Genomic DNA, 27,475 nt, shown 5'->3' with positions numbered 1-27,475 from the left:
TAGAGGTGAATATTTTATTTACAAAATTAAACCTAATTTTATTTTGCAAAAATCAACAAGTACATGTTCAGATCTGGTTTGCCTTCAAAACACGTTTGTTGTGTTAAGAAACATGCATGTTAATTTGGCATGCCAAACATCTTTCTCTCTAGCTTTCCTTGGAAATTTTTTCCCCATAACACAAACATGGGTGCAAATATTATCCAAAAACTATTTACATTTTACCTTCTAGAATTATGAACCTTAATACTTATTGAAAGGGAAGACAAACTGTAAGGTTTGGTCTTTGGCATTCACATTTGATTCAGCAGTACAATTAAAAACTTGTATTTGTTTTAAGATAAACACTTTGAAGGAAATTTAATAAATCTTGTTTTTGCTCTGCAAAGGAGCCACTATATCAAAGCGTTTAACTGGAGCTGTCGAGTTCCTGCTGGTAGAGTATTACTTCCAGCCTATTTATTAGCTTTTCTTCCTGTAGCCTAATACGTGCTCCCCCCCCACCCCAGCTCCACTGAGTGAAACCACAGAAAGAAAGCAATTTCTTTTCTCTTCCCTCCACCCCCCAGCATCATGCAAGGCAAGGCAGCATTGCAAGTCACAATATCTGAATTTACTTTGATTATATTTTTTGTTCCTTACACTTAATATTTTTTGTATTATAATACTTACTGGGTTATCTAAAATCAACATTGTTGATTTTAAACTGTTATAAAGCCAGACTTTTAGAGGCATTTGAAATAATTCATGAACCATGTCTGAAAAGAGATAATTGCCTCCAGCCTATTCTTTTGCACTTGAAGTAAAAGAATTTTAGGTATCAGCAGTTTACTAGAAAATAAGACTTTAGGGGGCCCATATAATTTATTCACATCTTTTTGTATGTTGTAAACAAGGATAGGATACTTTTGACAGGAGCTTATGAACAATTTCTTTTAAAAAATATACCCTTTAGTACAGAATAAGTATCAAGGGAACATTTTAAATATGATTCTGGTAGGTCTCTTATAAGCCTACCTTTCAGAAAAATTTTATATGAAGTTTCTTGATTAAAAACAAAATCTAAAGTCTAAGTTGAGAGAATATGGTTGGTATGTGAGGTAAAGGGTTTGTATGTATGGACTGATGCACAATGTAGCATGTACAAAAGAACCTAAAGAGACCTCTATCCCACGTTTCAGGCAAGATATAAGAGTGCATAGAGAAGAGAGCTTTTCAGATCAGTATTCGCATAAATTGTAAGTCATAAGCAACATATACATAGGCAATGCCGAGTCACAGAATGCAAACAAGATCAGTTAGAAATTGTACTGTGATAGCCACACATTTTGGAGAAAAATTCCCAAGCCAGACGAATGTGGATTGGGATAAAAACATAGGCGGTATATACCACCATAGCGAAAATAGTTAGTAAGATGGTATTGAACATGGATTGTTCCCAGGGCTCCAACACGGCACAGCAGCTGATGATTTGGTATTGATAGTAGAGCCAGGAGAAATAGTCCTTCACACGCTTGAAATCCATGGTTGGCTCCTTCAAGCTGTAATAAGTCTGTCCTGTTAACAGATTAGAAGAAAAATGAAATAAGGAGCTGAACACAGAATCTCCTTAGATTTTCATGATCTCAGAATGTTAATGATCATTGGATGGATCACTTTTAGGATTCCTACGTAGAAATAATTCACAGTATATTAATCATAGGAATTCATAACATTGTCACTATGAATAAGAATTACTACTAGGATTAAGGGCAACCATATTATTAATAACAGTAATATTTGGGGCACCTGGGTAGCTCAGTGCTTGAGCATCTGCCTTTGGCTCAGGTCATGACCCCGGGGTCCTGGGATCAAGTCCTGCATTGTGCTTCTTCTGCTTACTCCTAAGAAGCAGGAGCCTGCTTCTCCCTCTGCCTGTGTCTCTGCCTCTCATGAATAAATAAATAAAATCTTAAAAAGAAATAATAGTAACATTTATCTAAAAATGATAATTGCTAGTAATAGTCTAGTGAAAATATCTAAAAATGAAGGCTAACCACATTTTCCTTAGCCATGTATACAAAGAGTGAGGAGTGTGAATATTCTATTTCCTACAACATGTATTCTGAAAGATTTAAAGAACGGTGTGCAGAAAAGAGTTGATATAGCAAGCCTGAGGCTGCTATTTTTAGAAAGGTCTGCTTGCAAGTTTTTGGCCCTTGGCTGGCATCTGGGAACTTGGCTTTTGGAATGTTCTCTCTATTCCCTGATGGTTAAGGATGATTCACTATGCCTAAACTGTGCAAACACCGTAATTTATGGTGAACACCTACTTTGTTCTGGAAGTCTGAAATTTTGGCAATTGTCAGGCAAAGAGTGTCCACAGAACCAGCCCCGATAAAAACCCTGGTGCTGAGTCTCAAATGAGCTTCTCTGGGCAGAAATACTGTGTATGTGTCACTGCACTTTTTGCTAGTGGAGAAAGAAGCACACTTGGTCTGTCCAATCATGGGAGTGCCCAGATTCCTGAGCCACAGAAACCATGAGATGGTCAATGGTCACTGTTTTCAACTGTAAAAAGCAATCAATCAAACAGACAATAGATCTGAAGCACACCAACATGCATTATACCAGCCAGTGGCTACTTGGTAAGACTTCGGTTGGATACTGCTAACAATTTAAAGAATCAAGATTTTTAGAAGTTTTTCTTTCCTTGCCAGTTTTCGGCCCCTGGTGTCACTTCCCAGCACTCTCAGTAGCCAGCTCGGACTCGTAAAAGTGCTGGTACTGTCACATCTCACATCAGTCTCCTGAAGTCCAACAGTCAATAAAAGGCATTGATTTCTCCCCTCACTTTGATTCTTTTTTCCCTTATTGATGACAAGCGCTTTTAAATATGGTTTATTTACTGTTTCTTAAAAGGTAGCAAGGTAACTATATAAATTAGTCACAGGGATGAAAAGTACAGTATAAGAAATATAGTCAACAACTAATAACTTTGTATGGTGACTACACTTCTGAGCACCGGTGAGTGTGTTGAATTACTGCATTGTACACCTGAAACTAATATAACATTATATGTCAACTATAGTTTAAAAAAAGTACTGATGCAGTTGAAAAAAAAAAGAAAATAGAATTATAGTATGTTCTAGAATCTACGTACATTTTTGCAGAATAAAGTGGGATAAAATTTTATAAAACATTAAAAAAAAAGAAAAGGTGAGAGAGAGTTGGTTATTATTGGTAAACCATCTGCTGCAGTCTATTGTTAGAATAATACTATATTTAGGTTCTAGATTTGCTTAGGTAATATATTTCTACTTCCTTTTGAGCCCATTTTAAAATTTCCTTTGGGACTACATCCAAGATTAAAAAAAAGGAAAAAACACAAAAAACACTCTTTAAGATGAGTAATGTGGGTAGAAGAATTCACTCATTCATTAACAAATGCATTTTGAGTACTACTGTGTGACTTCTTCTGAACAGCAATGGCTTCAGAAGGAATCTGTCCCCGAAACGGCATTGTCGACAGGAGGTGCTCTTATAGGCAGCACACTGGGCCAAGTAACAAACACACAGTGGATGAGGGGTCAGGAATGAGCAACACCTGAGGAAAGGATGCAGGAAGATCCTAACGAGGAAAGTAGGAGAAAAGGCTGAATTTGAGGAGATAGGATGGCAGAAATGCCATGAAATGAACTACCCACAGGTAACTTAGACCTGGATGACAGCAAACATCTTAATGTCTTCATTTCTCACAATGAAATGTGGAATTAGGCTGCCCACTTCCTCAAAGACCTAATGCCCTATCCTGGCAAAGCTAAACAAAGGACTTGAAATGGCAACTTTACTCAAGCACACAACAAATCTCCTTGTTCTCAGTTACTTGCTTTTGTAAGATGATTTCCATATTTGGAAATGAGGGAGGCAGTAGTCTGTTGCCTTTAAGAAAAGTTTCCCTCTAAGCTTGATGATTTTTAAAACTTTCCTACATCTTTAAGGAGGCTGTGCTTTCAGGGGTGGGATTGCTTCAGCAGATAGGATGACCGCTGAAGCTGAGTGACGGGTACACCACTGGGTGAATGGGAGGGCCAGGAGCCCCCATGGAACATGAAGCAATTGAAACTCCAGGTAAGAAGTAGGGGGTGAAGCAAAGGGTCGAAGTGTTCCCTGGAGGAATGGATTGTGAAGCCCAAGGAAAGGCTTTCTCTGGGCCATTGTTTTAAAAACATGAGGACCAGTGTGGGACCACATGCTAAGGTGCCTAATGGATTTGATTTAACAGAATTTCTCTAATACTAATAGCAAAACAATTGATATTTTCAGAGAATCACTTAGAGTTTGGAAAGTGCTTTGCATAATGCAGAGTATGGGTTTGGGAATAAAGATAAATGTTGGTTCAAGTCCTGACTCCTCAACATACTGGCTGTATGATGTTGGCCCAGTTACTTAATTGTTCTGGGCCTCAATTTCCTCACCTGTAGAATGGAGATAATAATCCCCACTGTTTTAAGGTTGCTGGAAGGATTAGCAGAAATGCAAGTAAAGGATCAGTTCAAAGGATTTGCATAGGGAGGAAGCACATAGATAGGAAGACAGAATCTAACTGGAGAAAGCCTAGTCTCCTTCCCTCCCTCCTTCCCTTTTATCTACTGAAAATAATGATTGTCATGCTGGTATTTGCACTAGGAACTGGAGATGCCATGGTGACAGAAACAGTCATCATTGCCCCTGAGGATTATAATTCAGCTGAGTACATTCCACCGATATACATTAGAGGTAATATTTACCACACGTATTAGGTGGCAAAAGTGAAATTTAGAATGTTAAAGACTGGATGGACTGTAGAGATCCCCTGGACCAAATCACTCATTTTAAAGCAAAGGACCAAGTCTATGCGGCTGATGTCAAATTGATATTAAATTGGTTGACATTGAAATTGGTCTGTCCAACTGAATTGAAGTGACTGGACCAAGCAGGGAACACCCTGTATCTTGAGAATTGACATTAGATGCATGAAAATTCCAGTGAAGGTCTCTGTGATCTTAGAAGACTTAAAGTTGAGCAAGGACAGTGGAATCAGGTGTGTAGGATATCTGAAAGAGCTCAGCCCTACCCTCTGTTTCCCCAGAATCTACTCTTCCCTTACTGAAGACTCTTCCCTGAATTCCCACAGCTCAGATGCTCCTCTGACCAAGTGAGAATCTGGGTACCTATTTATTATAAATGTTTCTGGGAACCGGCAAAAATTAAGGTTCTTATTAGCGACGTACTAATGGGTAAAACCATGCTAAGATGTCAAAATAATAAACTCTTCTATTATTATTGTTAAAGAAATTCTGAAAAATGTCTTCACCCAATTTGGTAAAGCAGAGTTTTACCCAGTTTAGGGGTGGAAGAGGAAAAAGGATCATTAGAGTCCTGGGAACCACAGGAAGAGACTGAATCCTAAAGGAACCAGTAAATGAATGGGACATTGGGGTGGTGGAAAACAGTAAGGGCTTGGAAGTACCCTAAAAAAAAGTTATCTTATAATTGATGAAGGAGTAAGTGACTAATTTTTATTTCTTTTTAAAAAATATTTTATTTATGGATTCATGAGAGACATACAGAGAGACGCAGAGACATAGGCAAAGGGAGAAGCAGGCTCCCTGCAGGGACCCTAATGCAGGACTCAATCCCAGGACCCCAGGATCACGACTTAGGCCAAAGGCCGACGCCCAACCACTGAGCCACCCAGCCCTCTATTTCTAAATGTCACCGCCCTTTTATCAACAGATGATGATTTTTTCCTCTCACTAGATTTGTGTACAGTGAGGAAGGAGATGAAGTTACACCTCTTCTCCCAGAATGAATGGAGAGGACCTGGGACTTATGACCCACATTACTCAGGGGCAGGGCTTTGTTCTGGCCTGTATGGACAAGAAAGAATAAATAGAGCAATAAGAAAACCCCACGTGTTCCCATGAACCCACGTGTATGAGTCATGAAATGAGAGCATTGTACGGGAAACGTGCAGGGAAGGAACGAAAGGAGAGGCCGGGCTTGCTCAGGAAGTTCTGTGTTGTTGTTTTCTGTCCACGGGAACCAGGAACCGGAGTGGCGGGGGTTAGGCAACTGCAAGGAGGGGAAAGCAGCAGGTGGTTTTGGCAGGCTGGAATTGACCTTGCAGATACTGCAGAGGCCTGATCCTGCAGCCCTCTTCCACCTAAAGAAGGTACTCCAAATTACCAGACTTTCTCAGTGTGGGATCTCCCTTTCTAAACATTAGCTAAAAATGAATCTTCTCTCGTGGGGGGAATAAAAATCCTAACACATTTTAGGTTAAATTTATTTCTAAAACGTCAGAATCTGGGGCTGAGGAGAAAAGTCAGTAGGATCTGAAATTGATTTTGGGTTAATTCCTTCCCTACTTATTTTGGAACTTTGCGTCAATCACTCAGCTTTTGTGTGTGTGTGTGTGTGTGAGAGAGAGAGAGAGAGCGCTTCATATTTGGAACCTGAAAAATCTGAGATGTGAAAAAAGTGTCCTGCCTGCTGCAGAGATAGATGCTGTATCTAAAAAGAGACTGTGTCTGTACTCGGAAGCAGCTTTCTTTGGAAAGAACTCAATATGATTTACTCAGGTTTAAGCTTCCCTTTAATTAAGTAATTCATTTTTAAAAGGAGCAGAGTGATTTCCTCCCAAAGGGTACTATTGGACAAGGGGGTTACAAAAGTAAATTGACTGTGGAGAAGACTGATTAGCACTACCTCAGCCAGTGGACCAAGGCCAAGATCAATAGTGATAAATGATGTTGATGGTATCTATCCATGGTATCATGGCATGAAGATGGCACTTTACCTCTGTGGTCTTCCCCCAAATAACCCCCAGCCTCAGGGTAATCGTGAGAAAAAACATCAGACAAAATTCCAACAGAGTAGCACCCTGCAAAATACCTGATCAGTACTCCTTGAAACTCTCAAGGTCATCAGAAGCAAGCAAAGTGTGAAAAACCGTCACAGCTCTAAGGAGCCTATGGAAACATGACAACTAGATGTAATGTGTTATCCTGGATGGAATCCTGGAACAGAAAAGAAGGCTATTAGGTGAAAGCTAAGGAAATATGAGTCAAGTATTGCCTTTACTCAATAGCATATCAGCATTGGTCCATTAATTGTGACACGTGTCATACTAAAGTAAGATCTTCATAGGGGAAACTGGGTGCAGGGCATGTGGAAACTCTGTACTATCCTCTCAATTTTTCTGTATGCCTAAAGCTGTTCCAAACAATAAAGGCTATTAATTTTTTGAAGGCAAAATAGTAATTAGGAAAGTCTTGAAAATCCAGAGTTAGTCCTATTCTAAACTCCAGTGAACAAAACTCTGCTCTTCTGGGGATGTCTTGCTAATAACTCTGAACATAGCTAAATAATACCCTTTCATAAAGGAATGGCTTTCAAACATTTTTAAACAGACTAGAGAGGAAAAGCACATTTTACATTGTGATCCAGAGTACACACACACACACACACACACACACACACTCACACACACACAGCTCTATAACTGCAAGAAATATCCCTCACAGCATTACTCTACGGTGCATGCTACTCAAATAGAACAAAAAAGTTCTATTTGATTTGATTTAATTCTACTCCATTCTATGCTATTCTCTTAGGTCATTAAAAAATATCCCAATCGTGAGCTACAGCAATTGTAACCTGCAGTTGGAAACACCCTCCTTTAGGTTAACTCAAGTGCCAGCTTCTCGAAGATGCCTCTACACTATCCACTATGGCAGCCACTAGTCACGTGGGGCAGCTTAAATATTTAGTGCTCAGTAGCCACATGTAGCTCACGGTTACCATATTGGACAGCATGGATATAGAAGATTTCACTGCAGCAAATTTTATTGGGCAATGCTGTGGATTCTCTCCATGTCTTGCTTGGACTAATGAAATAGCCTACCAACGTATCCCTATTCGCCTTACAATCTTCCATTCTGATGCTGGAATTAACTTTCTAAAATCACAGATTAATTTCTCCGCTTGAAACCCTTCAGTGGCTCTCCATTTCCTATGATATGGAATATTCCTGTAAGGCCCTTCACGGTATGATTTTTCTACTTCTCTAGAAGCATCTCTGAACTCTCCTGCTAAATTCCATTCACTCTTAAGCTCCCATGCTTTTGTTCATCTCTTTTTCTTTTCTTTTCTTTTCTTTTCTTTTCTTTTCTTTTCTTTTCTTTTCTTTTCTTAGAAATGTTCTTGTGCCCTTTCTCTTCTGGATAAAATCCTGTTTACTTTTGAGACCTAGCTTCTATATCCTCTCTTCTATGAAATATTCTCAGGAAACTACCCTTCCTGAGGAAAATATATTGCTTTCTTTTATGTGTCATAATTGGAGCAACGTTTCAGCACTTATAATTAGCCATGTACAGTCTGTTTCTGTAGTAGACTATGAGGTCTTTGGGGACTGGGGATACGTCCAGTCATCTCTTTCCCCCAGTGCCTGGAATGTGGGATACTTGTATGCTGGCTGGTGAGCTGGTTGGCTGGCTGGCCGGCTGACTGAATTGTAAATGGCATGAGGACAGGGACCACAACCACACCTGTACTTATATAATATTTTCACAGCACAATGTGGGGTACATAAAAGGTACTTATGAATTCTCATTGTCTGCTTTCAGGCAATGAGTTTTAGGCAGATTGTTTTTTGCAAATTCAGTACAATCTGTCTTTTTATAGGAAGGAAAGAGGTTGGTTCTAAATTTTTTTCAATGCAACCAATGCTTTTTCTTCTTCTTCTCATACTGTTAAAAGTTCATGGACTCTGTGGGGAATAAAAAAAAAGAAAAACCACTTGTGAAGTGATTTTAAAGCCCATTAAAATGGCTTTTACAAGCGCTTACTCTAGGTGAGTAATAATATAAGATTAGCAGGTAGAAAAAATTGTTCTAATAGAGAAAAATCTCAGGATGGGAACATCTGGAGACCTGAATTCTATTATAGCTTTACTCTTTTCTATTCACACATTCATTCATTCATTTTTACTTCATGTCCTTAAACAAGTTCCAAAATTTTCTGGGTCACAGCCTGTCTGTATAAAATGAAAATAATTCTTAATTGCTTCTAAGCCTGTCTCAGTGATGTGGTGGGGAATGTAGGGATAGGTTTGAGCTCTTTAGAAGTCATAGTCATGGTCCTAGTAATGTTGCTGTATCTTGTGGATTGGTACAACTTTAAACTATTTGCAAGATTTTCCTAAGTTACAGAGCCAAAGAGCCTTTGTGAAGCAATGGTTACCTATAACGTAGTGCTATGTGTATTTTATAGAAAAAGAAACCAAAAAACCTCAACCTTTATTTGTGTTTGCTAGTTGAATCGCCTGGTAATATTTTTGAAAAAATAAAACAACACATGTATATAGCGATTACCACAAACCACCACCTGAAAGGCACTGCAGTCTCTAAGCACATTTTCAAATGAGTCTTAGGCAGGGCTACCACATACCATTGTGTGGGCTGTGCCCTGCACAACTTTATGTAATAGTTCTTGTCTTGGGGACCTAACTGCAAGCTGCTGCTTTATGTGAACACAATTTGATTCACAAAAGATACAAAGTTCCTATGATCAGTGGCAAAATCTCATATTGTGTCTATGTAAGAATCAGGCATAGTAGCAGTTTATTGGCCTCCCACTCTCCAGATATCTTCCAGATATCCAGCTCTAAGTTTTCCGTGGATGATGCCAATGTTTTCTGGGCCTCACAGAAAGTTTCATGCTTGCTTAACATTTTCCTATGAATTTCCTTTCCATCTTAGAATCCTCTCCAGCCATCCTTTGGCAACCAATGCCTTATGCTGATACCAGGGTTGATATCAGAAATCAGACCACAAGTGACAGATTTCAACAATTCTAGGTTCCTTGGAGAGGAAGAAACAAACCATGGTTAAATCAAAGCATATTACTGCTTTGGGCAATTAGGTTACTCTAAGGTTTCTAATCTTTTACTTGAGGTGAGTTCCTGAAATAAATAATACTAAAAGGGAAAAGTCTCACCAAGAATTTAACCAGGTTGTTGTGGGTACAGTATTGGTTTGAATTAGAGGCAAGAGCAGTGTTTTTGTGACTATCTGAACCAACCTTAAATTGTCTCCAATTTTCATTGACACTAACAAAAGCTGAACAATAGAAACCATGTATTTCTAGTCCCATCATCAACTAAGACCACTGGGCAACATGGCATGTGTTCAATAACTGTAATTTCAAAGGAACTGTTGTTGTTTGGGATTTTCTGACAGATTCCAGAGCGGTTTATGAATTTAGGACTTCTGTCTGGGAAAGAAAATTTGGAACTTGACTTTAAAAGAAAATTTCATAATAGTTTAAGAAATACTAAGTTCACATTGGATCAGTCTCTATGTTGTGTCATCAAAAAGAAGATAAATATTTTGAAACAAATAAAAAGCAGTAAGTACATTAATGTTGAATAGATTTATGAATAGGAAGAGAAATTTGCAACAAGTCGGATGATATATCTGTGTCATTCCTGGTGTCTTTCATTTACTCCTACAGAAAAAGAACAAGTACCCCTGTTTATTTCTGCCAAAACTGGGGTAGAGAGTAGGGCTTCTGAGCCAAGCTTTAACTAGAATGTCATTTCTTAGGATGAACCTCTTCATTACTATTTTTATTAAAGAAAAAAACCCTATTATCCTATAATGAAGGAAAGAGTATAGCTTCTGGGTAGTCTTTTCCTTCTGAAGATACTATTCCCAGGGTCTGCCAAGCTATGTTTAGAGGTAAAAATGTAAACAGAGTTGCAGCACTAACCGTGGCCTTAAAGTCATTACAAATAATTTTTTTAAAAATCAGTGAATGTACACACATGTTAACCCAGCCTCATTCACAGGAGCCAAAAGGTGGAAGGAACTCAGATGTCCACTGGCAGATGAATGAATGGTGGAATAAAGTGTAGTTTATACCCATAAAGGAATGCTATTTATCTCTGAAAAGGAAGGAAGTTCTGGCACCTGCTACGATGTGGATGAAACCTGAGGACATTATGGCAAATGAAATAGGCCAGTCACAAAAAGACAGATGCTGTATGACTTCACTTACAGGAGATATCTAGAGTCGTCAAACTCCTAGAGAAAAAAGTAGAAAGGTGGTCTTACCAGGAGCTAGAAGAAGGGGCAAGTTGGGAGTTGTTGTTCAATGGGTATGGAGTTTTAGTTTTGCATGATGAAAACATTCCAGAAACTGGTTGCACAGCAATGTGAATATACCTGACACTGCTGAACTGTACATTTAAAAATGGTTAAGATAGCAAATTTTTATGTTACATCCAGTTTATCTTACCACAATTAAAAATTTTAAATGTCAATGAATGCCTCTAAACATTATAAATAATCTGAACAGGGGCACCTGGGTGGCTCAGTCAGTTAAACATCTGCCTTTGGCTCAGGTCATGATCCCGGGGTCCTGGGATCCAGCCCTGTGTCAGGCTCCCTGCTCAGTGGAGAGTCTGCTTCTCCCTCTCCCTTGGCCCTCCCCCGCATTTATGCTTGCGTTCTCTCTCTCAAATCAATAAGTAATATCTTTAAAAAAAAGTCTGAACAATACATATTTTTTTGCATTAAAAGTTATTAATATTCTCCATGACCTGCTGAGCAAAATCACATAGATGTACCATCCAAAGCTGAGTAAATGAATAACCCTAAAGGTCTTCAAATAATAATTCTGACATCCCAGTGGAGTTCCCTTCTTCTTGACTTTTAGGATATAGTAGGAAAATCGGAGACTGCCAAACTATAAAGAGCCTTCTGAGAGGAGGGATGACATGTTACTGTGTATTCTTGGCTTCAGTGAAATTCAGTATATAGAATACAGTGCTTGTGGGAATTGTAAATTCCATGATATGCTTATTCAAGGATGTGAAATATGGGGCTTCTAAAAACCCCAGTATCCAGAGCACTTAACAAGAAGTAAGAGTGGAAAGGCAGTTAAATTGGCCAAAAGTTTTCTACTGTCATTACAAAGCCCTTTCTAGGCAACTGTGTTCCGTGCATATCCTAACAGTCCTGCCTTTGTCTTTTCTTCCCCAGCTCGTGGCCCTCAGACCCACGATTTGGTAAAGGAACTATGTGCTTACTGTTTCTTTCTAAGGACTCAGTTCTCTTAGGAGCTGCAAGTCTGACCATGAAAAATTAAGCCTTTATCTCATCTCTATCATCAGTACATTTGATGTGTCTTTAGAAACAGAAAACTTCTTTCCAAGAACAATTTGATGCCAAAAAAGGTGAGTTACTGCAACACTGACTTGTCACAATCATACCTGCTGAGCACCTGCTCCTAGAATTCTGTCAATGGAAATCTGTTTGATAGGCAGCTGGTCAACTGACATATCCAACAGTATGTACTAACAGTGGTTTTATTTGCAAATTTATTTTTTTGATAACGTTGAATATTTGCTTATAAAACTTTTTTTTTTGGTTTTTGTTTATTTTTCTATCCTTCTTCCTCCTCTTTCTCATTCTTCTGGTTTATTGTTTACTTCTTATTACACTCTTTGGAATGCTTCTGGTGATGAGTTCAGTGTTTTTCTTATTTTGGTGACCAGCAACACTGAACTCCTATAGGCATGATTTTTGTGACAGTAGCAATATAGTCTTTGCTTTTTCACTGCCCTCAACTGAACTGCTCTGTATCTCAGTTATTACTGCTTTTAGGCAAATGAGTAGAAATCTAGGCTGACTCCAAGGGTCATGGAGATAGAGCATTGTTGAGGTGTTTTCTCTGCTAATCCACAGATCAGGGGGCATTTCCCTACTGGGTTGGTTGGCATTCTAGGTCAGCTAGTTTCTGGGGAAGGGAATAGATGGGGCAAAGGAAGAAGGGAAAAAGAAAGGCAGGTGTTAACAGAGATATGTCAAAACATGCTGCTGCTTTTGGGCAATTAAATCACTCTAAATCTTATGATCTTGTACTTAAAATTGAGTTACTTAAATGATAGACTAAAAGAAAAAAGTCCCATTGACAATTTAGCCAAGTGGATTTCTCGTTTTCCTGGCAAGAACAGTGTAGATATAGTATTGCCGGCTTCATTCTCTTTCACCTGCTCCCAAGTTCATGGCTACCTTGCATGATTCGAGTGAAAAGTGGACAAGTGCTGAGCTCCAGGCGTTCTTTTAAGTGGGTAGCACTTGTTTGTTTCCTAAGAACTTTGTTGAGTTCCAGGTAAATGTGAGAAGGCTAGTGGCAACTGGGTATATTAAGAAAAATATTTTCAGCCAGCAGATTTAATTTAATTAATTAATTTATTTATTTATTTTTAATTTTTTTTATTGGAGTTCAATTTGCCAACATTTAACATAACACCCAGTGCTTATGCCCCCCTCAGTGCCCATCACCCAGTCACCCCAACCCCGCACCCATCTCCCTTTCTACCACCCCTTGTTCATCTCCCAGAGTTAGGAGTCTCTCATGTTTTGTCACCCTCACTGATATTTTCACTCATTTTCTCTTCTTTCCCTTTATTCTCTTTCACTAATTTTTATATTCCCCAAATGAATGAGACCATATAATGTTTGTCCTTTTCTGATAGACTTATTTCACTCAGCATAATACCCTCCAGTTCCATCCACGTTGAAGCAAATGGTGGGTATTTGTCGTTTCTTAATCAGCCAGCAGATTTTATAACCAATTTAACTATAGGCCTAAATTGGGTGAGATAAAATGTTCTTTTCCGTCTTTGAATAAATGTGGGTTTGTTGGTCAAGAATACCAGAGGGAGGGGCACCTAGGTGGCTCATGGTTGAGCATCTGTCTTAGACTCAGGGTGTGATCCCAGGATTCAGTCCCACATCAGGCTCCCTGCAGGGCACCTGCTTCTCCCTCTGCCTATGTCTCTGCCTAGCTCTCTGTGTCCCTCATAAATAAAAAAATAAAATTAAAAAAAAAAAGAAAAAAAATACCAGAGGGAATCTCCCAAGACATAGTGTTTTTCAATTAAGATATTGTATTAGGGGGCAGCCTGGGTGGCTCTGCGGTTTAGCACCGCCTTCAGCCCAGGGTATGATCCTAGAGACCTGGGATGGAGTCCCATGTCGGGCGCCCTGCATGGAGCCTGCTTCTCCCTCTGCCTGTGTCTCTGCCTCTCTCTCTCTCTCTCTCTCATGAATAAATAAATAAAATCTTTAAAAAAATATCGTAATAGGGTGAACGGTGGATCCTAAAGAGATATGTCCATGTCTTGGAACTTGTGAATTTGACCTTATGTGGGAAAAGTCTTTGTAGGTATAATTAAGTTATGAATCCCGGCAAGGGAGGTGCAGAAGAAAAGTTTCTCCTAAAGACTTTGGAGGGAGCGTGGTCCTGCTAACATCAATTTCAGACTTCCAGCCTCCAGAGCTATCAGAGCATACATTTCTCTTGTTCTAAGCCACCAATGTTGTAGCGCTTTGTTATACCAGCCCTAGGAAACAAATTCAGATCTCTAAAAACACTAGAATTTTATAATGTGGAAGTCTCTTCAGGCAACAGAAATAACATTAAGCACATGGGGAGCTGGGTGAGAATCTTCCCAAGAGGTGGTGTGCGTGCTGAGTAGTGATGAGCTCTGGCCCTGGATCAGGTCTGGGTTTGGCCCTGGCTAAGTTACTCAACCACCCTGACTCAGTTTCCTCAAATGGGAATTAGGCATCATAACAGAACTTCATTCATAAGATTTCTGGAAAGATTAAAATGTGTAAGGTACTTGCAATAATACATAGGAAGAGCTAAATGATATTAACTGTTATGGTTACTACACATTTTTTTACACACTACGTGACTACACACTGCACACTCTATTAATACTACTAATCGTAGCCTGAGCTATGAATACCAGGTATAGGTTAACAGAATGAGCTCATTTTTTTTTTTTTTCAGAATTAGCTCAAGGCATCTGAACTTTATTGGTTATTCAATTAGAGGCCCTTTTAGAGATATTCTTCTTTAGTATGTTTATTCAATTCTGCTGTGGCTGTCATAAAGGAGATAAAAAAAAATATCACTTCGTTTTAAAGATGAGAAAACCGAAGTTCATTAACTTTTTGTACCTCGCCCATTGGCAAAAGCCAAAGATGAAACAACACGGGGACTCAGCCCCAGGATTCTCACTCCAGGTGATCTTTCTATCACTGCCATACTTGCCTCCCATGACGGTGCTGTACAAACGCTAAGTATCCAATGCATGTTTTTGAATCCGTAAAATTCAGGCCTCATTATCAGTAACTTCACTGTAATATCGGAGCTTCCCAAACTATTTTGAAGTGAAGACATTTTTGCCAACCATTTCAGAACCATAAATCTCTTAAGACATTGTGACAAAGAGAAGGATTGAGAAACAATCAATTTGGAAGAGAAGTCTGTTTCTTTTTGTCCCCACTCCTACTCCTTTTCCCATTTACCACAGAGTTCATCAAAGTGGTCAGGCAATTAGTGGTATTCTAGGTTTTTTTCATTTTATTTCCTTTTTCTTACTTTCTTCAAAATAAAAGAAACAAAGAAAATGAATGTCCTATTAAAAGCATGGATCAACCTCACTTTCGCTGCTAACATTTTTGAAAGAGAACTGTTTTCATTTTATCATATTTCTCAGTATGTCCCATCTGGTTAATTAAATACTTATTAAAACATTTAGTGCTCTCTTGTATCAAAGGTCTTCTAGGATAAGATGCTGCTCCACTTAAATAAAAGATGAAGGATGCTGAAACAGAAGCGGCCTTTAACCAGCAGACCCATAAATAAGAAAGGAGCTGGCACTATGCAGTCCTGACCCTGGCACTTGTACTGGGCTTGGCCAGAGCTTCTTAACCTGGAGGCCAAGCACTTGGTGGTAGGGTGCATCTATAAACCCCTTGAGATGCTTGCAAATTGTGCATAAACATTTTTCTGCACACACTTCAAAGGAGCCTGTAATGTCTGTAAGCTAAGAACCGCTGGTTCAAGTAATTGCCACATTTTATTCCTTCATATCATCGTAAATGCCATTATAATATCAAGGGTATAATGTTTGTTGGTTGCTTAAGTGAGACCCAGAAGCTCCGTGTTGTTAAAGATGTCATCTTGCCATCAAAAGAGTCAGATTTCTAAAAGTGAGATTCTATGATATAATCAGAAGAATGTACCTGCCAAGGAGAGTCCAGATCTGGGTTCTTATCCTTGTGCCTCTGTGGAATGATCCTGTGGTGGGTTACTTCTCTTCTCTGGGTTGCTGTTTCTTCATCTGTGAAATAAAGATTTGAATTAACCCAAAGTTGCCTTCAAACTTTAAAACAAATCTGTTCCATGTAAAAGATTATTAAAACTCTTAAATGGATATCTCCCACAAAATTCTAGAATATATTGTGAAAACAAGGTATGACAAGTTAGTCATATTTTTAAAATTGTTTTCAGAGAAGGGTACAGTTTGAAAACATGCCATTGGCTAGTGACTTCTGAATGTATGTGAAAGACTATGAGGTGCCAGTTACCATCTACAGTAGGGTTGAGGGGAGGGCACAAGTGGGACAGAGATGGAGGCTGAGAGTCTTGCACCTCATTTTTATTAGAACAGCCAGCTTTTAATCTGTTTTATAGAGTGGGTTTTAAGTGAGATTTTGTAGAAAAATTTCTTTGATTTTAATTAGTCTTTGTTGATATCCATGGCAGGGGAGAAAAGAGAAAAAGATATTACGCTAATCATTGTATTTAAAAACCTGTTTTGGGGACATCTGAATGGCTCTGTGGTTGAGCAGCATCTGCCTTTGGCTCAGGTCGTAATCCCAGGGTCCTGGGATCAAGTCCCACAACAGGCTCCTCATGGGGAGCCTGCTTCTCCCTCAGCTTGTGTCTCTGCCTCTCTCTGTGTGTGTCTCTCATGAATAAATAAATAAAATCTTTAAAAAATATGAAAAATCGGGAGGGGGGCAGGGCAAGATGGCAGAGGAGTAGGGGTCCTCAACTCACCTGTCCCCACCAACTTACCTAGATTACTTTCAAACCATCCTGAAAACCTACAAATTCGACCTGAGATTTAGAGAGAACAGCTGGAACGCTACAGAGAGAAGGGTTTTCACTTCTAACAAGGTAGGAAGGTGGGGGAAAAAATGAAAAATCTGTTTTTGAAAAGGCGCTGGAAACAGAAGCCCTAAGGCTTTTTCCTATTTTGTCATTTATTAGCTGTGTCACATTAGGCAAGTCAGATGGTCTTTCTGAATTTGTGTCCTCACATATAGAATGACAATAGTATCTGATTTACAGGGTACTTGTAAGAATTCAAGTGAAATGATTGCGAAAGTGCTTCATAATTGGTAAAGCATCGTAAAGTTGGGGAGTGGGTCTTTAGTGGTGAGGCACACAGGCCTGCATTCTGTCCTGACCACCGTAGCATTTTTGTCCATCTGAATTAAGTCATATAAATTATGCATGATCACATTTGCAGGTAAGCCCAAGTTATAGGGTGGAGTTATAAGAAACTTAGCAGATTACAGGGTTCCAGGTATGGTAAAACTTTAAGTGTTTTACCTAAATTGAAGTTTTACCTAAATTGAAGCCTTGCTCTTCAATTCAAAAAGTTAATTGTCCAAGGGTCAGATGGGGGAAAATGTGGCCTATGATCAGTTCTAGTAAAAAAAAAAAAAAAAAGACTAAAGAACTTAATTTGACTTCCAGTTCATTACGAGCCATTTATGTTGGGAAATGTTGGACAAATAAATAAGTGATCTAATTGTCTCAGTCAACTTGGGCTGTTGTAACAGAATACTACAAACTGGGTAACTTAAAAATAATAGTAATTTATTTCTTATAGTTCTGGAGACAAAGAAGTCCAAGACCAAGATGCCAGCATCACTATCATTCTGGTGAAGGCCCTCTTCCTGGTTAATAGCCAGCATGTTCTACTGTGTCCTAACATGGTGGAAGGGGCAAGAGATCTCTCTGGAGCCCCTCTAGAACACTAATCCCATTCATGAAGAGGCTCCATCCTCATCAACTATGTACCTCCTGAAGGCCCCCCACCTCCTAATACCATCACTTTGGGGGTTCAGATTCAACATGGTCTTGGGAGAATACATTCAGACCACAGTGCCAGTATTCTTATATATTTATAAGAAGACTGTACCACAGACGACAGAAGGGGGCTATACCCTTGGCTTTGATTAGCATCCTTCTTCCAGCTGTTAAAAGCAGTTTCTCCAATAGGTTGAGTATATCCAAAGGAAGCTAGATGGAGAAAAGTCTGGAAGGTTTTCAAGGGCAATGTTAAGAGAGGAGAGAAATGTACCTTGGAGGTCTTAAAAGATCTGAAAGTTTTTAAGTGGTGTTACAGGCAGTCACGCAAGTGAAGGGTTGGAATTGTTTTATTGTTTCCAGAGGCAAATCTCAGGAAAAACTTTAAATAATAAGAGCTATATAAAGGGAAAATGATTGCCTGGTTGAAGTAGTGAAATTTCCATTAGAGAAACTGTTCAAGCAGAGACTGGACCACACCTTCTCAGAGTTGCTATCAGTCAGCAGGAAGGTTTTAAGAAGAAATTACTAAGATTTCATCAAATCTGAGATCCTATTTCCACAACAGAATTCAATATCCCACTGGAGAATGATTTGCTTCATTAATTTTTTTTTTGGTTGTAATAAAAGTGTGGATTTTGAAATTGGCAAGCTGGAGTTGGCTACTCTGTGATATTCAGGATGTTGTTTAACCTCTGGGAACATCAGTTATGTTGTCAGTAACACAGTGATGATTATTTCTGTGTTGCTGTGAAGATGACACAGCACATTGGTAAAGGATTCTTAACCGTGCCTGGTCTTAGTAAGGGCTCAGAGTAACTTTTGTCACAACTATTATTTGTTCCTTTTATTTTCTACATGCATTTTATTTCTTCTCCGAAGAGATTCCTTTCAGGTGACTCTATTGAATCCTTCAGAGACATATGATGTAAGTGGGTAAAATGGTGATTTCCATGAGTCTAGGAGAAAGAATTCACTCCAAAGGTCACAGGGGTACCATATCACCTCTTTTGTGTTTGCCTCCAATGTTTGTTTTCTACTAAATGGAGGAAACCTGTGCAACAACTCCTTTGTCCTAAATTATAACCTGATTTTCCTGCCTATCAAAACCAGAACTAGGCCAGCCCAATTGATTTTTTAAAATTTTGTTTAAAATTTTAGGCAATGAAACATCTTATAAAAAATTTAAGGACCAAGATCTCCCTTGTGGAGTAGAGAAAGCATCTGCAGCCTCTAGGAATAAAAAGAGTTGGTAACTGAAGAACTGGAGTCAGTTATGTCTTCTTTCTAGGCCTGTTTTTTTTTTTTCCCCCATTAGTGATTCTAAGCTAATATTGCTTAAAAATTACTTCCCAGTCGATAAGTTAGTAAAGGAGAAACAGCTTACTCTTCTTAGGAGAAGATGAAAACCATGAGACTCCTCCAGTTTGGGAAAGAGACCATGTGAATTCTCTCTGCCAGAAGTAGAAAAAAGCAGGGAAGATGCTGGGTTTCCATAGGTTGGTCACAGGTAGGCATCTGGTCTCATTCAGAAGGTAATAAGGAACTACCTGTGAGGAGGTGCTATGATAATTCTGACCAAAGGTCTCTCACAAAAAGATTATTTAATTTGCAAGGGAAATTAAAAGGATACTATAACACCCTTAGGTTTGGATAAGACTCAACTTCAAATAAATTCTTTTTCACTTTTCTTTCTTTTGCATCAGTGAACATTTATTAATACCTAAGGGGCATGACATTCTATGAGGCACGAGCATGTTCCAGAAGAGGGATGTCCTGGTACTTTGGCTCTCTGAAGGGGTGGTCTGGGTGTGACAGCAGAAGAGATTATTACTGCTCCAGGAAAGTTGCTTTGGACATACCATCCTGAACTTCTTTCTTTCTTTTTCTAGTCTGTTTAATTTTCTTGCTCAATATCCTACTTATATTAATTCCCAAATTCTCTTTTTAATCTTTTCTGAGATCTTGAACTCAAAATGATAATGTTAGCTAGGAATTCCTAATTGACATCCTTTGATCTTATAATGCAGCTGAAAGGGCAGGGATGCAATGTTTGAATAGCAAATTGTCCCCCGGGAAACTGCCATTCTGTATGGGCAATAATAGCATAGAGTACTCATCGAATGACTTACGTCCCAGAACTTTGCTAACCGCTTTATACGTATTAGCTTATGTAGTTCACTTAATACTATAGTGGAGGCACTATTTCTTTTTTTTTTTTAATTTTTATTTATTTATGATAGTCACACACACATACAGAGAGAGAGAGAGGCAGAGACACAGGCAGAGGAGAGGGAGAAGCAGGCTCCATGCACCGGGAGCCCGACGTGGGACTCGATCCTGGGTCTCCAGGATCGCACCCTGGGTCAAAGGCAGGCGCCAAACCGCTGCGCCATCCAGGGATCCCCCCCCGCCTTTTTTTTTTAAAGATTGTATTTATTTATTCATGAGAAACACAGAGAGAGGCAGAGACACAGGCAGAGGGAGAAGCAGGCTCCATGGAGGGAGCCCAATGTGGGACTCGATCCCGGGTCTCCAGGATCAGGCCCTGGGCTGAAGGCGACTCTAAACTGCTGAGCCACCCGGGCTGCCCAGGAGGCACTATTTCTATAACTGTTTTCTAAATAAGGAAACTGAGACATTGGGAAATTTATTTATCTATATTTTTTAAGGATTTATTTATTTGAGAGAGATGATGTGAGCAGGGGGAGGGCAGAGTAGGAGAGAGAGAAGTAGACTCTCCACTGAGTGTGGAGCCCAAGGCAGGGCTCGATCTCCGGACCCTGCGATCATGATCTGAGCCAAAATCAAGAGCTGGATGCTCCACCAATGAAGCCACCCAGGCACCCCTGACATGAGAAATTTAAAAGCTGACCCAAAGTCTCACAACTAATGTAGGGTACACAGCTCTTAACCACTCTGCCAGACTGCCTATCTATGCAAAGAACTTTGATCTTAACCTAACAAATCATTAATCTACCCATCCATCCATCCATCCATCCATCCATCCATCCATCCAATCAAATATTCATCCAACATGTATAGAGAGGAACACCTGGGTGGCTCAGTCAGTTAAACGTCCACCTCGTGAGATCGAGCCCCGTGTGGGACTCCATGCTGAGCATGGAGTCTGCTTGAGATTTTTTCCCTCTGCCCCACCCTGTGCTACACACACACACACACACACACACTCAAATAAATACATCTTTTAAAAACAACGTACTAGAGATGTAAACTATGAATAAGACTGACATGTTCACTGGCCTCTAGCCGCTTTCTAGGGAGGAGAAAGGACAGTTATGCTAGCATCCCCACACAGTGTGGCAAGGGCTATGACAGGGAAGCATAGGGTACTCTGGGGCATGGAAGGAGACTCTAACCCCATCTGTGTCAGGACAGGCAGGTCAAGAAGTTCTCACCCTCATCACTGTGTGCTTCAACTATTTTGTAGCAAAAGGCATATAATGTAACCTCTACAAAGGAAGGTCTTTGAAGCAAGGCCTCCCTCTCTACTGTTCCCTCAGTGCCTGGCACACAGTGAGCGCTCAATTAATATCTGTGGAGTAAATGAATTAGAATTCTAATACTCCATAGTAACCCCATTATAACAGCGAGTCTTTTGACTTATTTCTCTTTTTTTTTTTGACTTATTTCTAACTTCACTCTGAACATGCTTAAATGCTTCTCTACTCTGCGCGTGAAATAAATGCTCTTTTTTGACTTAAAAAAAAAATCAAGTCCTCGAGTCCCTGGGTGGCTCAATCGGTTAAGCGCCTGCCTTCGGCTCAGGTCATGATCCAGGGTCCTGGGATCAAGTCCCGCATCGGGGCCCCCTGCTCAGCTCTCCCTGAGAGCTTCTCCCTCTCCCTCTGCTGCTCCCCCTTCTCATGCTCTGTCTGCTTCTCCCTCTCCCTCTGCTGCTCCCCCTTCTCATGCTCACTCACTCTCTCTCTGTCAAATAAATAAATAAAATCTTAAAATCAAGTCCCTTTTCCCTTTTAAGCCATTTTCTAAAAGCTCTATTCCAGGAAAGCTGCCACCCCCATTGTATTTTACTAGAACAATGTGTCTTCAGGTGTCCCTTAAAACAGGTGCCTTGAGCAGAGATTCTGGGACAGTCCAGGAAAAGTGGAGACTCTGCTTTCCCCCTCCTTTTTCGAGTGCTTTGTGGGATTCCTTGCTCTGTTCTCCCTTCTCCTTTCCAAGATGACCTGGAAAGTCTTCTTCCTCTCAACCTCTCCCCCCTACTCCCTCACTCTTCAAAAAGATGTTAACTTTGGGAAAGCAGTTCTTAATTATTTACCACACAGTCCTCTGGCAGACTATAGGAATCCAGGGCAAAGCAAGAGAGAGGGGCAAAAGAAAACCGAAACTCCAGGCTAATGATTTCCCTCAACAAGACTTTTTGTTATCATAAGGTGGTGTTTTATTTGGGTTATAGTTCTTTGGAGCAGGTATTAAGCTATCTCTTCCTTGTGTCTGGGTTAAGGCTAATATTTTCCTTAGCAAAACAGCAGCAAATCCGAGGTAGCAAAATACTGCTGAGGGGCAGAGGAAACCACGACTCCCAAGGGGCCAGTACTCCTCATGGTCTAGCTCAGAGACACATGGCCAGGTTTGCACACCATCTTCACATTATCTAATTACATAATTTTACTTCCTCGCTTGATGCCACAGTTTAAAACTGTACCTCATTCCCTTCCCTGCTTAATTTTTCTCTAGAGCCCTCATCTCCTACCATACACTGTAATTCACTTATTACAATAATTTTTTTTTCAATCATTCTTTAAATGGCCGATGTCCCCCTAGAGTTTAAGCTCCTCAAGGGAGCTTATTTTATCACTCATTCAGGGCCTAGAGTTGTTCCGGCACAGGATACTTGCACGATAAATATCTCTTGGATAAATGAATTATTAATCCTGACCAAAGCAATATTAATAAATAATAACTGTGATCAAGCTTTTCTTTACATGTATTTAATTTATAAACAACTGGTTGGACATTAAACATTATTTTGTATAAATCTTCTAATTGGATAAAATAGGACAGTGAGAACTTTACAAAAGTCTTGCTGGTCAAAAGCCACCTGGAACCCATGTTCGTCAGCATGGTAAGCTCTTGTAAACATGTACATAGAAGGATAAGCCTGTGTTGATGAGCAGAGAAAATTCTGAGTTTTCCTGATGCAGGCAGGCTTACTTGAATCCCTAAAGCAAAGGGTATGGTTTGGCTCAGTGCACTCATGACCATTTCTAGCAGCAAGTTTAGGTGCTGCTTACCAGCCCCATTAAACTCAGAGACTCACTAATCTTATATTCTTATTTCTAGACAAAGCACTATCATCCAATTCTTGGTTCTTACTACAGGATTGGCAGTTTTGGGGAACTCAAAACACGAAAGATGAATAGAAGAGCATATTAATTATTGGAGACCTTCTCCTGTATTTGAGACTGTCATAATCACAGGAGATGCTTTCCAGCCGTGACATATCAGTGTACCCTGAGGACCATAGTGGCTAGTCCAGCTCTTCCTTTCCCCTGACACTCCCACATACGGGGCCGATCTAGTGTAAGTGAAACTGGGCTCATCTGAGTGGCAGACAAATTTCACTTTTGGGTGAGATTTAGGTAGCCTCCTTCTCTCACTCATTGTGGCCTCTTTCAACAACTGACCTGAAAAACTGATAAAGGACTAGAGTTATCTAGAAGTCAAAGGAACAGCTGGCCTCACTGAGCTTAAATTAACATAGTAAATTGGTGAGGCCTAAAAGATAATAAGGCATTTACAAGCCAGTTCTCCAGAAGACTACATTAATGACATTTGACTTCTTTCCTCTTTTTTTTTTTTTTTTTTTTTTTTAGAGGGAGAGAGAGCAAGTGCACATGGAGAGGGAGAGAGAGAATTTTAAGCAGGCTCCACACCCAGCATGAGCTGGACTTGGGGCTGGATCCTGAGATCATGACGTGAGCTGAAACCAAGAGGCTGACGCCCAACTGACTGAGCCACCCAGACGCCCCTACATTTGATTCATTTCTCAACAGAGGAAAGCCTGGGTGGGCGTGTAAACACGAGCAAATCACATAGCTGTGTGACACCTGTGCTGCTCTTAATTATTTCATATATTTCAGTGTGTGGCCCTTGGGGAAAAGCTTCATGTGAACCATGGGTCTGGTGGTGTATGGGGATTCATGAACTCCAAGTTCTAAATCCGTCTGTTCTTTTAATATCTTGGCTAATTTATTTTTAAGAACCATCTTTATTGAGATATAATCCACCCATTTAAAGTACATAATTCAATGTTCTTTAGTTTACTCACAGTGATATAAACATCACCCCAACAAGACACCTCTACCCTTAACAGTCACTCACCTTTCCTACACAACTCCATCCTTTCTTTCTGTCCCTATAGGTTTGCCTATTTTTGATGTGTTACAAACATGGAATCATACAATATATGGTCTTCTTCCACTTGGCATGTTTTCAACGTTCATCGATGCTGCAGCAAGTACCAGTCCTTCATTCCTTTTAATTGCTGAATAATATTCCACTGTGCCATTCCATATCACATTTTATCTCTCCATTTATCAGTCAATGAGCACTTAGATTGTTTTCACTTTTTGGCTATCGTGAGTAATGCTGCTGTGAACATTTGTATACAAGTTCTTACATGGACATACGTTCTCATTCTCTCGGATGTACAGCTAGGAGTGGGATGGCTCGGTTATGTGGTAACTCTATGTTCAACTTTTTGAGGAACTACCAAACTATCTCCTACAGCAACTCACTGTTTTGTATTCCCACCACCAATGTATGAGGATCCCAATTTCTCTACCTCTTTTCCAACAAGTGTTATTATCTGTCTTTTTATTATGCCATTTTGGTTGGTGTGAAATGGTATCTTATGCTTTTGATCTTCATTTCCTTAGTGACTACTGATAGTAAGCACTTTTTCATGTGTTGATTGACCATTTGTATGTCTTCTTTGGAGAAATGTCTCTTTGATTCCCTTGCTAACTTTTGAATGGCTTATATTTTAGATGTAGAATTTTTCTTCATATGCCTTAAGAATGGGGGATAGTTGGAGGAAAAGCCTGAGACCTCTTGCCTGCTCCTGATTAGAAGAGAGCTTCTACATAAGATGATGGTAGCCTGCTTTTTCTAGGGTTATGCCATAGGCCCTAGGCTAGGTTCTAAGTTGAGAGGCAGCCCTGTGCTCTTGGCTGCACCCACCGGGAGTGGAGCACTATCTCCTAGCTGGAGGGGGGTGGGTATGCAGAGAGAAGTGGGTTGTGGCTCAAATGCCTCACACTCTTGCTATTCCTACTGAATTGTAGCACTGTCTTGAGTGAAGTTTTCATCATTTGTTGTATTTTGTCAGGACAATTTCCAGAGACTAACTAGTTGTTTATCTATACTTTTCACCAGTTGTTTTGCTACGGAGTGGGTTCACGGAACTCCTTATTCAACTATTCTGGAAGTTGAGTTCTATTTGCATAATTTTTAATGAAAATGTTGCATCTTTTTAAAAACGATTTTATTTATTTATTTATTAGAGAGAGAGAGAGAGCATGTGGGAGAGAGCATGAGCAGGTGAGGGCAGAGAGAGAAGCAGACTCCCCAGGATCATGACCTGAGCTGAAGGCAGGTGCTTAACCACCTGAGCCACCCAGGCACCCCCCCCTTTTTTTGTTTTTGAAAATGTTGCATTTTGTATATGTAGTGGTAAAATAATTTATGCTGACATAGTAGATATAGAATTATGAAATGCAATTTTTATAAAAGTAAATTTTGCAAATTTATAAACAGTGGATTAAGAAAACTAATTGTAATTGAGGTCTATTGACTTTTAACTTTATATCCAGTCAAATTCTAGAATGCTCACACATTTGGTTTGACAGACTATTCTTAATTTATCGTTATTAAATGGTTGACTAGAAATATTTGAATAATGAGGGTGACAGTGCATGTCATATGAGAGCTTATTATTGCTCTAGTAATCTATGTACGAAACCATCACAGCCATTGAAAGTTATCAGAATCATGCCTGTCTTTAAAAACACAGGAATAATTAAAATGTGAAACTTAAGTTATTAAAACCTCATCAGTTTTATGCATTAATCTAAAAGGTTCACAGGCAAAAATGACCATATATTTTGTAATTAATTCAAAGGAACGACCACACCCACTACATCTTTTAGAAAGACAACTTTCCCAATTTCCCTGATCAATTTATCTGTAGTTTTTGGGCCAAGATTTAGTATTTAACAATTCTTCAAATTCTATTGAATCACGGGCTCTACTCATATATATGTTAATTGCCAACCAGTTGAATGTCACTTTAGTTGAAACAGCCCTAGAACTTCTGCTCATGTCTAAAACCTTCTTCTTCCCATTCCTCATATCCCACCTCCCACCCCCATGGCAAAGTTAACTAGTCCTTTCTCCCGGGGTTAAGAAGTCTGGTGATCCCATAAGCATCTTTGGGAAAATACACACTGCTTAACAATATATTTAACTCCTTGTTGGAAATTCTTCGCTTTGGGGGCAGCTGACTTGTGTGTCCTATGGCCTCAAACAGTCGCTTTGGGGGCACAAAGTATTATATAAGCCCCTACAACTAGGATGAACTGAGAGTGAGACCAAGCGCCTCCCCAAAGATGTTTCCCTGAATAGTTGCTGAACTACACAAAAGACAAATAACGAAAGTAATGCACAGAGTAATTCTCTCTCCTTTGGGCTGGGAAAGTGGCGGTGATAAAGTTTGGCTTCTGTTGAGTGGAACCTTAGTTTCTCAGACACTCAGAGGCAAATGGAAAAACCCATCCAATTCTTAAAATGCTAAAAATGCAGTTAAATAATAGGCTGATAAATTGCACTGAGGCGAGGATTAATCCACCCCCCCCCCCACCCCCGGTGGAGACAGGGATCGGGATCGTAGCCTCCTAAAGCCGCTCCAGCGTGGGCTCCGGGGGATGCTTACCTGCCGGCGGGCGGACGTCGCTGCGGCTTAGGTGCGAGCGGAGCTTGGCTCCTCCCCAGCGGCGCGAGCTTCCCACTGCGCCGGGCGCCCCGCAGCCTCGGAGTTGGGTGTTCGGCCCCGCCCCCCGCACTGTTGCCCAAACTCCGATTCTGCCGGGCCCGGTGCGGTGATCAATCACGGACCGCAGGGGACGCTCCCACGCGAGCTCGCGCGCGGCGGCGCTGCTCCCGGCGGAGGCTCCCGGCGCCGCTGCGGGCCGCGCCGCTCCCCGCCCGGGCCCGGCTGCGCCGCCCCAACTTGCCACACGCGGCCGCGCTCAGTCCCGGGCGGCCGCGCTCGTGCTCCGAGGGACGCAGCCCAGCGGCTCCCCCATCCTCGTCTGGGTTGTCCGCAGCTCCTTGGCACAGCGGCGGGGCCCGGCCCGCAGGGGGGCGCTGTCCGGGCGCGGGGGCTCCGGGAGCCTCGGCGGAGGCTCGGGCGCCGCTGTCACCTCCGGCT

General features: G+C 40.4%; 1 protein-coding gene across 2 annotated transcripts; it reads right to left on the bottom strand.

Moving 5' to 3' along the window:
* On the bottom strand, window positions 1-27,475 carry SPTSSB (serine palmitoyltransferase small subunit B). Of its 2 annotated transcripts, XM_072752317.1 has the most exons (4): window positions 26,978-27,475; window positions 16,137-16,234; window positions 6,919-7,043; window positions 1-1,557 (listed from the first exon to the last, which is right to left on the bottom strand). In XM_072752317.1, the coding sequence occupies exon 4, from the start codon at window positions 1,523-1,525 to the stop codon at window positions 1,295-1,297; it is 231 nt and encodes a 76-aa protein (XP_072608418.1). In that variant the 5' UTR covers window positions 1,526-1,557; window positions 6,919-7,043; window positions 16,137-16,234; window positions 26,978-27,475; the 3' UTR covers window positions 1-1,294. The 2 variants fall into 2 exon arrangements, with proteins under 2 accessions (XP_072608418.1, XP_072608419.1); XM_072752318.1 differs by lacking the exon at window positions 6,919-7,043.

Source organism: Vulpes vulpes, chromosome 3 (genome assembly GCF_048418805.1).
Source record: "Vulpes vulpes isolate BD-2025 chromosome 3, VulVul3, whole genome shotgun sequence".
In the NCBI taxonomy this organism is placed as follows: domain Eukaryota; kingdom Metazoa; phylum Chordata; class Mammalia; order Carnivora; family Canidae; genus Vulpes; species Vulpes vulpes.
The sequence above is the reverse complement of the archived record's forward strand: the minus strand, read 5'-3'. Positions and strand labels throughout refer to the sequence as shown.